At 39.1% G+C, this 11,467-nt stretch overlaps 2 protein-coding genes across 2 annotated transcripts in view; both read right to left on the bottom strand.

Annotated features, from left to right (window-relative positions):
* LOC102203585 (retinaldehyde-binding protein 1-like) overlaps positions 1 to 398 on the bottom strand; it is a 6,483-nt gene extending 6,085 nt beyond the window's left edge. The window contains exon 1 of the mRNA XM_005746832.1: positions 330 to 398. The gene's annotated coding sequence lies outside the window, so the exon portion shown is untranslated. The remainder of the gene's footprint in view (positions 1 to 329) is intronic.
* A 4,999-nt stretch (positions 399 to 5,397) lies between these two features.
* On the bottom strand, positions 5,398 to 11,442 carry slc39a1 (solute carrier family 39 member 1). The gene is made up of 4 exons (XM_005746831.1): positions 11,191 to 11,442; positions 9,692 to 9,822; positions 8,981 to 9,283; positions 5,398 to 6,376 (listed from the first exon to the last, which is right to left on the bottom strand). Exons 1-4 carry the CDS (start codon positions 11,303 to 11,305, stop codon positions 6,023 to 6,025), a joined length of 903 nt encoding a protein of 300 aa, XP_005746888.1. The 5' UTR covers positions 11,306 to 11,442; the 3' UTR covers positions 5,398 to 6,022.
* Between the last annotated feature and the right edge of the window lie 25 nt (positions 11,443 to 11,467).

Here is an 11,467-nt window from a genome sequence, read left to right as displayed (position 1 = left end):
AACCAAGAATCATGACACAGGTGCTGAAGTTTCTCTTCAGTGAGTGTTTTAGGCTCTTTAGAGAGCAAAATTCAAACCTGATTGCAGTGCAGCAAACAATAGAAGAAACTTAGCACAAATGCATAAATCCTTCATTTAAACTATGAAAGACGTATTAATCAAAGTAAAAAACAAGGTTTCTGTCAATTGACATCAAAGCAAAAATATTTTGTTTTTAATGTGATTTTTAGTTACTACACAAAATATGATACATATATCCTCAAAGTGCTCATATGTTATTTGTCTGTGTTTATCTGTCTATCGACTGATTTAGAGCTGAGCAGCCTTACCTCGAGCAGACAGGATCAGAGACCTACAGCGAGTGGCAGAGGAGACAGCAGGGACAGAGAGGACCACGAGGGGAGGAGTTACTGGAAGAAAAAACACTCAAAGTAGGATTAAAATGACACAGTGGATTACGACAGGTGGCTAATCTAGATGATGCAAACTGCGATGCAAAGCGTGAGCTGGGATGGAGTCCCATGGTGCCAAAATGAAACATGCAAGACAAAGAATAGAATTTGTTTTAAATGAAATTAAAAAGTGAAATTTTATTTTTTATTTTAATTGTATGAAAAAAGATTTATTGAACAGGTATATGACTCGGCTTCTTTTCTTTTTTTGCTCTTGATGTACATAGAAATATACAAAAGAGCCATCCATCCATTTTCTTCTGCTGATCTAAATCAGCGCTGTGGAGGGGCTGGAGCCTGGCCTGGCTTTAGGAATCAAGCTTAGGAACTTCTTGCTGTGAGGTGACCACTGTGCTGCCCTCAAAATCAGAATAAAAGAAACCCTTTCATTGAGAAAACACGTGAATTAAACAAAGTGGTGTGTTTTTTGTTTTGCACCTTATGGCCACCGTACCCTGGACCAAACCTTCCACAACAGTTCTTATTAGCACTTATTTCCACATTCTCATGAAATATGCATTTCACTATCACTGATGTAGGAGAAATCCCACCTTTCATGTCACATGTGCTGTTAACCCAGCACATGTGACATGAAAGGAGGAAATGTCATATGAGCGAGAGGACCATTAGCTATTCCTTTATGCACATTCTTTGAAATCCTCCTCAGAGGGGATCACTTGTTTTGGGTCCCACATTATGGATTACTTATCCATGACTGCACAATATCAGACAAACTGGCCTCTCTTTTAGTTCCTCTCACTAATTGCAGGAAGTGAGAATCCATGTTTTGCTTTATTTCTTTTAGAGTTTCTTTTATTGGTTGTTCAGTCTAGCTGACCGTGAGTGACCTTAATACCACTAAGCATTTGTAGTTGCTGTGACATATGTTTGATATGAAATTTGTTATGTTCCCTTTATTATGATTTGTGAGTTCATGAGCACCCCCTAATATTTAATCATCTAACTGCCATTGCCTGGTCAAAACATGCTGGAGGTTCGTGTCAGTTTTTTGTGTACTTATGAAATGCCAGTGCAGTAACTCATTAAAATAGATGTTGAATTGGTTAAAAATGTAATTAGTCTAACTAGGTGATTTGTTAATTGATCATAAGTGTAAGCAGGAGAGAATGCAGACTTTACACGTATATGTATACGTGTTTATGTGTATTAACATAAATGTGTGTCTGTTTTAAGGTTGTTTTTCTTTCGTTTAAGCTTTTTAATACTGCCAGCCATTAGTTTCTATTCCCCATTCTTTTTCTCTTCCCTTGTTTTGTCTTTAAGAGAGATGACATAAAATCTACGGAACAGAATGTAACGAGAGGCTGAGTACGGACAAGGAGGGAACTACTTGAATTCAATTCCGTTGAATTTTGTTGAAGATCAAGATCAGTTTCCTTAAAAGTGAGCTTTCTGAGCTCTCCCTGCTCGTTCGGTATCAGAGTCAAAGGTTCTTATGACACTCAAGGCAAACATAGCTGGCGTAATGTTAGCTTATAACCTGTGCTTGTTGGGTTTTTTTCAGCTGGCTTGTTGTCAGCTTTTCAGAGTGGAGACGGTCGCACTTCTATGCTGTTGACAATAACAAAATTGAGACAATATCAATTTGACATGCTTTTTATGTATGTGAGCAGAAACATGCTAGTTTCTGCTCACATACATAAAATGTAATTAGTCAGAACCAAGATGTCCAGATCGGCCACTGTATTCAAGATGGCGGGCAACATAGCGGTTTCCAATAACTGGCCTGCTCTTATGCATTTTTAATGGATTATTACCAAGTTTATGTGAACGCATCAGTTCGTTGGAAGACGTAAATACACAGAAATCGATATATATTTTTTAGTAAAACATTCAGTTTTTTTAATCACATAAGGTTGAAGCAATGATCGACTGTCTCTTTAATGGCTGGATGAGTCATATGACATTTATCACCTAAATCTTTTTCCTTTTTTTAAATGGCAACAATCTTTGAAATGTGGTGTGCATTCAAAAAAACCTTTTCTGTGCAATTATAAAAAAAACAAATCATGTTTTTTTATGTGGTTTGTGACATTGTTCTTCCTAAGACCAAGTTGTGCCATCGCAGCATGAAAAAGGAGAGCATTTTAGGTACTTAGGATGTAATCTGCATGTCGGCGAGACAAAATGGGAGTATTCAATGGCATTACTGTAAGGAGGTTAATGAGGTATGGGTAAACCGTCCACCCCACACTAAAGCTTGATGCTCTGCCGGGTCTCCTTCCTCCACACACTGAGGCCTCTGTGATCTAGAACTGGCAGGCTTACTGTGTCATTGTTCGTCTATCAGAGGCTCTCATTAGTGATTTTCTTTCTGCTTTTTTGAATAAGCTCTTATTGCTTTACAGAGGCAGTCAGGGGTTAACCACTCCTCCATGTATCACATCGGATGTGGCTATGTTTTTTTTTTTGTTCTTGTCTCTGGGTTAGAGTAAAGCTCAAAGATGCGAAGGAATTCCTGTCAGTTATGTCACCCTGCAAGCCAACAAGCAGGACTCTGTGACCACAAATCTAATAAAGAAGAATTTCGAGCTGTTTTACTGTTTCAGTGCACTCTGATCACCTCTGAAGTGCGAAGTGTACTGTGCATCCTTTTACAGTGCAGGGTTCTCCTGGCATTCATGTGGATTTTACTTTGTAGACCCTCAAAACATAGCTGCCACTCCCTGACAGTGCACCACACGACACTGCAAGTAGTAGAGCACTGCCAACATTTGGGGGCGCAAAGGGGACTTACACTATACTAAGTGGATGCTTTTAACATTGTGGACAACAGAAGTAAAATATATTCAGTGTATGGGAATTAAAGATGATGTACTACAAATTAAATGCTAAAAGTAAAATTATTTATTCAAGATCTTCAGTCAGCCAGCATACAACTTCGATATCACTGTTTTTATTATTTAGACCGTGCCCTTGATCCAACACAGCTGATTCAAATGGCTAAATGATCTCCACAACACGTTTTGTAGTTCTCCAGAGGCCTGGTAATGAACTAAGCATTTGATTCAGGTGTGTTGACTCAGGGTGAGATCTGAAACGAGCAGGACACCGGCCCTCACGGCCTGGAGTTCCCCACCCCGATTTAGACCCTGGTTGTTCCACACTAAATTACTACTTAAAAAGAAAATTAAGTGAGGTGACCAGCGTGTTTGCAAATGTTAAAATACCTTCTTGAAATGTCGCCTTCGTGTGCCTACACGTAATCACTAAATGGTATTCCTAAAAACTTAGATTTAAGTCTCTTATTTCTGTCTGTTTGGTATGCTGTCCATTTTGGATGAGGCTATAAGACAGAGGATCAACACTCCCACCATGTGGCTCCAGTAATCTGCTGCCAAATGCAATCAAACCCCCAAACACACCACGCAAAATTTTAAAAACCCAATTTGTTAAGTTAAATATTCACATTGGACTTGTTTTTCTTTCACCTGCTCCCTTTAGAGGTCACCACAGGACATCATTTGCCCTTAGCCATACCACACCCCTGCAATCATGAACCCTCTCTGTGATCTTCCTCTTTTAAAAATTCTTCCTCTTTTCACATCCCACTCATAAATGAAGGAATCTCTGTATGTGTGTTAGTTCCATTACTTTAAATATCTTATTTATTTTGCAGTTTTTGGTTTGAAGTCAGGGAATGATGACATTTGGGGTTCATGCGTGAGATCATGTGTGAGTGAAAGTAGACGATGAGACGATGAGACAACGAGAAAGCTCCGTTGTAAACAACAACAACAACAACAACAACAACAACAAAGAAAGAACCAGCACTTGCACTCATTTTTTAAAGTTCCTTTTTACTTTGAAAAGGTTAACAAAAAGCAGTCGTGTTTCTCATGAGAAGAATGACCATAAGGCACAAAATATACATGTAGTTTGCTTATAAAAAGACAGTCAAGGTTTTCAAATGATTTTTATATGTTAGAGTGCAAACTGGGTGATGTTGTGCTAAAGAAAAGGAGTGGCTTTTATTTCTTTGGTTAACCAAAGGTGACATTAAAAAATAAAAATAAAAAAGGCGAGGCATGTGACATGTCATGTCATTATAACACTTTTTTTGATGACAGTGTCCTTTTCATGCCAATCAAATTTATACTTCCTGCTTTTGGCACGTATGTGGAGTCAGAAGATTACACAAGCGATACTTCACTGCTTAAATATAACAGTCAGTACTTGGAGTGTAAGCAGGCTGAAATATGGTACTTTATACTAGACCTGCAACCCTTTTTAAAATAGTAGTGATGCATCATCTTTTCAGTAATAAGAAGTAAAATAAGAGTATTAAGAACAATATGTAAGAACTTACTAAAATCACTGGAAAAACAACATTTAGTAAACAAGACCGGGTCAGTGAAAAACCAGTTTACAAACCCCAAATACCCAACTGAGCCAACTGTAAAGAACAACATGCGTGAAACAAAAGTAAAGAAACAATCAGTGCATTTCGTAAAGAAGTAACTGTCAAACTTCTCCGCTGACCTTGCGATTTATAAATATTAAAGCTCTGGAGGCACCAGGCATAGTGATTGAATGAATTAAAAGAGGTCATACTTCTAGACTGCCCCTTTGTTGCAGTGGTGATGTGCATATCCTGAAAGTTCAGAGGCAACGTTCAGCATGCATTTCAAAATAACATCAGCGATGAATTCAACAAATGCAGCACTGCATTCAGTAGTTCATCTTTATGGAGGGCCAAAAGTGCCCAAATCAAAAACCGATATACAAATAAATGATAAATAAACAAATGTATATCATTTATAAAATGCGACAGAAACACAATCCAGTCACAGCTTTGGACAAACTTTGACTGGTTTAATTTAATTTGCATCTGTATTTATTTACCTTTGTATTAATAATCTTTTTTTAAATTTAATTTTTACCAGTGATATTTCAGTTTTATTATAAACTAATCATTCATTTTTTAAATATTCATATTTATTTATTGTTATGTTTTATTTTCCCTCTTACACAACAACCCCCAGTACCAATTCTCCCTTGAAAATCCATGTTTAAGCATAAATGCATAAAACTCTTAAAAATATGTAATAAATAAATGGCAACACATGATTTAGTTGGGCGGTGGGTTAAATAAAACACAAATATGAAACCATATGGAAGCACTCTTGAAAAAGTACATTAAAATAAAAAAAATTGGTGAATTACCACAAAGTTAAATACAGATGCAAATTAGAACGGAAATATTAGGATGTGTCACATTTTAGAAACAAGTTCGCCTACAATTATTTTTAATACTATTTGATGTATTTTATAGCATTTGTTAACATTGATTCTTCATGTCTTGGTCCTCTGTATTTCAATATGCAATACTGTAAAAGTTAAAACGTAAATCAATAAAATGCCAAATGTTGTCACGCTCCTTTGATATGAACGACTCCAGGAGTAGGTGTAACCCTGTGGCAGCAAAGCTACGTCTTCCTTCAAGTTTGTCTCTGTGTACCAAAGTGAAGTGAATCTGTGGGAGCTGTACAACAGATGCAAGGGATATCCTGACGGCAATGTCAGCCGAAAGTAACGAAATGTCAGTTTCAACCCAAAAATGTCAAACCTGCCATGATGGTGAAGCCGAACAGGATGAACATCACCTTAAGGAGCTGATTCCCGGGGGAATTCAGCTCATGCGGGAGAATCTCCAGGAAAGTGATGTAAACAAACGTGCCTGCAGCGAGCCCCTCCAGCACGGCCTGGATCAGAGGTCCGGCTGTCAGCTGAGCCTCCATCACACCGATGCCGATGGCGATGCCTAAAGGAGACATCAAGGCAAACACTACGATGTAAGCGGCAACCCACAGTGGGTGAACTGTGCTCTGGACCAGCTTCACAGACAGGCTGAACACGATGATGCTCTTATGAACAAGAATAGCGATGCAGATCTCCAGTACCTGGAAAAAATAAAGACATTTTGCGTATATTTAGATTTACTTTGTGTTATAAAGCTGTAATTACAATGAAACAAACAACAGCATGTAGAAGACTAGGTGTACTAAGGCTGGGGCTAAATTATAGAAGTTTAATGGTAGCAGGAATGATTAAAAGGAATCTATTCTGTGACATGTTTTAATTATTATGTGTTTAGTTCTAACAAATTCACCAGCTGCCAGAGAAGAAGCCGTTTTATAAAACACAAATTTATGACAGCTGCTGTAATGGGCTCCGATAAGTGTTTCAGCTATTTTAATATGGAATTAAATTAGTGAGTGGTACAACAAATTATTTTTTCCTGGGAGTAATTGAGTAATGCAGTCCATTACTTTTAATAAAAGTGTTCTGTGTAGTATGTGTAATAATGACTGTGAGTCACGACTCCAACACTGATCACAGGAAAGAGGGGGAATACCTCAACAAACATGCACAAACATTTGACCCACAGCATGCAATAAATTTGTGTGAATGTAATTTGCTTTTTGCAGCTTAGCAATGGCGGTGACTCTGAAAATGGAGCCAATAACAACCCAGCGAGAATCAATGAGGAACCGAATCGATATATTCTAATCAATTCCCATCCCTAGCAATATTTGTAGAGTAGTGTGCAAAAGTCTTAAGCCATCCTGGGGACTTACTGAAACGTCCAAACATACATACAAATACAACGTATTTATATAATTGTAAGGAGCTAGAACATCAATATGTGATATAACCAACGTTACTCTTTTGGTTGTGTGTTTTGTTGTTGGTTTTTTTAAGCATAAAGGAGACAGCCTGCTGAGAAATGCTCTTTGGAAATCACCTTGGTGGTGAAAAAAAACAATATAATGTCAAACTGTGTTATCTTTGGCAACAAATCACACGTTTATACAACAGACTGCTGGTAACAAAGTGCCTAAAGATACAATTAAAATTGGTTCTTTGATAAGTTTATGCTTGAATGATTCATATGTAGGGATGGGTACCGGTATCCGGTGCTGACATAAACGGTAGTAACCAGACCGAAAAGCAGCGCCCATTTCGGTGCTTTATTTCGGTGCTTTATTTCGGTGCTTTTTTTTCCTGAGCTGTGATAGACTTCTAGCCAATCATTTTACGTTTCCGAGGATAGTAGGCGGGCCCAGGTACGTACGTTCAGTTAGAGCAGAGCTACAGATTAAAAATGTCCAAGGCAAAGCGGTCAAAAGTCTGGCTGTACTTCACAGCAAAATATGCAAACTCAGCAGCCTGCAACAAGTGCTTTAAGCTGATACTGTGATACTGTCAAAGGAGGTGACACCTCAAATCCGATGAAACACCTGGCAACGCATAGCGTTTTTTTAAAAAAGCCAAGAAATGCGCCGTATGATAGCTTGCTGCGAGACCTCACACCGAACACATCTACTGCGGGTGGGTTGCCTGTTATGCAACATCCCCCAAAAACATGAAGAATAGAGTCCTGGCCCCTAGCCCTGCCAGTGTAGCAGAAATGATGACGGATGATGATGCAGCAGCAGCCGTTCTTCTCTGCGTGAGTAGCTTAATGTTGTGCGTGTGTAATTTACGTTGAGTAGGCTAACCACGTTATTACATTAATGCATGTAAGGTGAACTAGCAAACATCATCATAGCTACATGCGGCTGTCCTCTTGTTTGATGGCAGAAACTCCCTTCACCCTGGCCAAAAAGGCTAAAATGACCAAAGAAAAAGTGGAAAACAGTTAAACATGAGAGGTTTTAGGACAAAGTTTGTGTTTTTTCCATTGTTTAAGCACTGCTTCCAGCCAAGAGTGATACCATATATGCCCCATAGCTGCAGAAAAGGCTAACATTGTTATCTTTTTACAAAAAAACAGCTGAACATGAGAGGTTTTTGGACCAATTTTGTGTTCTCCATTCTTTAAGCACCGGTTTGAGCACCGTTTGAGCACCGTTTGAGCACCGTTTCAAAAGTAACGATTTGGCACCGGTATCGGATAAAACCTAAACGATACCCATCCCTATTCATATGTCAGTGTTAAGTGGCTTAACAAAAAATAAACATTGTACTGAAAATGGTCAGGTACAGGGAGTGGACCGAAAATGGGTGAAAAAGCAGCCAATGTCCAAAGAAACAGAAAAACTGTTAGAAAGCTTGGAGAGCTATTGCTCTAGACCAGAGCAACATATAAGGAAACTGGGGTTTACTCAAGACTTTTGTACAGTACAGTTACATTTTATGTATTGTATATATTGTTCTCAGTTGTAAAGTACAGCTGAACACACACATCAAATTTTCATGTGAATGAAAGATGCTGACTGAAATTCTGCTAAAGCTGCTTGTGCTGTCATTCGATCAGTAGAAATAAATCCGACTCATTTTGCTGCCAAAGTTTTCTGAAGCTCTGAACTGAAACTTGCTCTGCAAACATGACTCCAACTTCACCTGAGCAGTACTTTCCCAAATAAATGCTGACACGGGTTTGACACGTAGCAAGAGAGAGGTGCGATTACGAGCCTTTAAAAGTTTGTGTGGATTAAGAAAAAAAAAAAAAAAAAGAGTGCGCGATCACAGTTACCGTCAGGTGATTTGGTCTGTCTTACCTTCGAGTCAGTGCTTTGCAGGCCAATAGCAAGACCCTCAAAAACTGAATGGAGTGAGAGAGACAGGAAGAGCATGAAGGAACGAAAGGAGGAGTGAGCCTGTAAGTCTACATGAACGTGGTGGCCGCTGCTCTCCAGATCACGGGCTGTGGCTAGCCCGTGGCCGTGCCCATGGTCATGCAAAAGGGGAGCCCTCTCCTCACGAGCCCCTCTCATCTCCCGGAAGCTCTGGACAATCTTCTCCAGTATGAGGACCATGAAGAAGCCGGCAGCTATGATGAACTCTGGAAGGGGAAAGGAGGTCTTTTTAAGACCAGATACAGAGATTCAACAGTTAGCGGGGTCAATGTGGTAAAATCAAGAATTAGTGAATAGATGTTTAACACAGGAAGGAAATAGTAGACAGGATATCTACTGTAGAAGATGAAAATAGATGAAATAGAAAATATCAGCATTAATAGGAGTAATAGTATTTTGAGCTATAACAAACAGCCTTTCAATCTTGCGGTTTCACATGACTGTGGAGCAAATATGTTTGAATTTTGGACCACAAATACTTTGAACAGGTGACAATCTGAAAATCTGAGGTTGTTCATGCAAAAAAATAACATTAATTGGGAATACAGATCAATGCATTGTAAATATATGATATATTATCTTATATTATATTGTTTCCTTTACGAGTTCGTCTAAATCATTATTCCGAGATACCTCCACCTCCCGAGCATCCAGCACTGTGCCAATGTCTGACAGATAATCCGGAATGATGTCGAGCAGACATGCTGCCAGGAAAACCCCACCAGCAAAGCAGCTGATCAAACTGAGAACCATGCCATGAACATCTGCAAAGAGGAAGACAAAACATGCTTTATGTTTCAGCACAAACTCAAACACAGCAGTAAAACCTTGTCCTATATAATGGCTTTTTTATTGGTTTATTTAGCCTTCTATAACCAGGTAACCCAATGGAGATCAAATTTCTTTCACAACAGAGGCCTGGCCAGATGGCAGTCTGTATTACTCCCCTAGCTGTACTAGCTTATATGTTGATTTCTTTTATTAGAACATAACAGATAAAAAGCCCATGCTACTGACTAGTATGCAAAATGTATTGCTGGGAATCTAATAAACTATGACCTGTCACTAAAACATACTGTTTACAAATAAAGAACACTGACAATGATGTCATCATTTTTGAACACAGGAGGGGCCGGGCTCTTGTTAAATCACTACTAGCCTTCAGCTTCATCTGATCGTTCAGTAGAACCTAAACCTAAATCTGAAAGATTAATGGTACATGTCCAACTTTAAATCACGGGATTTCCCTCCACCCTTTGAATTGTTGGAAAATCATGTGACACATGTCTGTTCACGCTCACGCAAAGATGACTCAAAAGAGTACTCCAGCAGCAATAAGCCAGAATTGATGCTTTCACTTCCTTGTAAGAAAGCCGAACTTAACTCACCTCTATAACACATTTTTTTCAAATTCATATTTTCACTTTTGTGTTCTAGAAATGTGACATCAGAGTTTTAACCTTCACAGCTATCAGGTGACTGAAGCCAGAGGTCAGAGGATGGTTCACTTGATTGGACAGATTAACCCTTTAGACTGACATAAATGACTGCTGTGATATTAGAAAAAATAAACCGTCAAAATGTAGACATTAAAATATCTACAGCATTATCTTGCCCTCCACGTGTGAGACCCACCCTGTTTTTCAACACTTATGCTGCGCATGTTCAGTTTCCAGGACCGGGCTAAAAAAATCAACTGCAGCACTTAAAACATTATCAGGGAGGTGATATGTGATCATGTGATCCACTGGAAACTACAACGGTGAAACCATTGAGCTCCTGTAACTGGGCTTTTCTGAAGCTACACTAAACTTCGTTTACATTTCTTGCAAATTAAGGTTTCCGCCTTTATCTGTAAATGGCAGCAAATCCCAAAAGAGGCAGGAATACCTTACAGGAATGAGCAACTTCTCCCGTTTAGCTCGGCATTGGTGACATCGAGACACAACTAACAGAGAACAAGTAATATTAATAATTTGTTCCCCCTTTCCGCCTTTTGAGCTGAGATTGGTGAGATCTCGGTATTTGAAAATCAGATTATAGCAGTCACATATTTTACCCTCTCAAATACAGATACTGCTGCTATTAGCAGCTGCTTATGCCATTCCTTTTTCATGTTATTGTGTACCAACCTGTCCCATTTGTCTCTCTGAACCATTTGATCCGAGCGGGGATAAATCCAAAAAGAAGAGTTAGGAGCAACAACCCGATCAGAGCGCCGATTTTCACCTGGAACAGATACTCCATCGTGTAGCGTGTAGTGTCAGTTCAGGACTGAGGTACAAATATTAGGTTAACATCGGCGCAAGACGACGACTCCAGCAAGTTCCAACTAAAGAATCTGACAGACGAGCCGCCGCTGCCGCAGGGTTGTTATTAGACAAGAGCAGGCTACGAGGACCGTGAAGG

Source organism: Pundamilia nyererei, unplaced genomic scaffold (genome assembly GCF_000239375.1).
Source record: "Pundamilia nyererei isolate P.nyererei 1_Seehausen unplaced genomic scaffold, PunNye1.0 scaffold00184, whole genome shotgun sequence".
NCBI classification, from domain to species: Eukaryota; Metazoa; Chordata; class Actinopteri; order Cichliformes; family Cichlidae; genus Pundamilia; species Pundamilia nyererei.
This window is presented reverse-complemented; position numbering and strand designations above follow the sequence as displayed.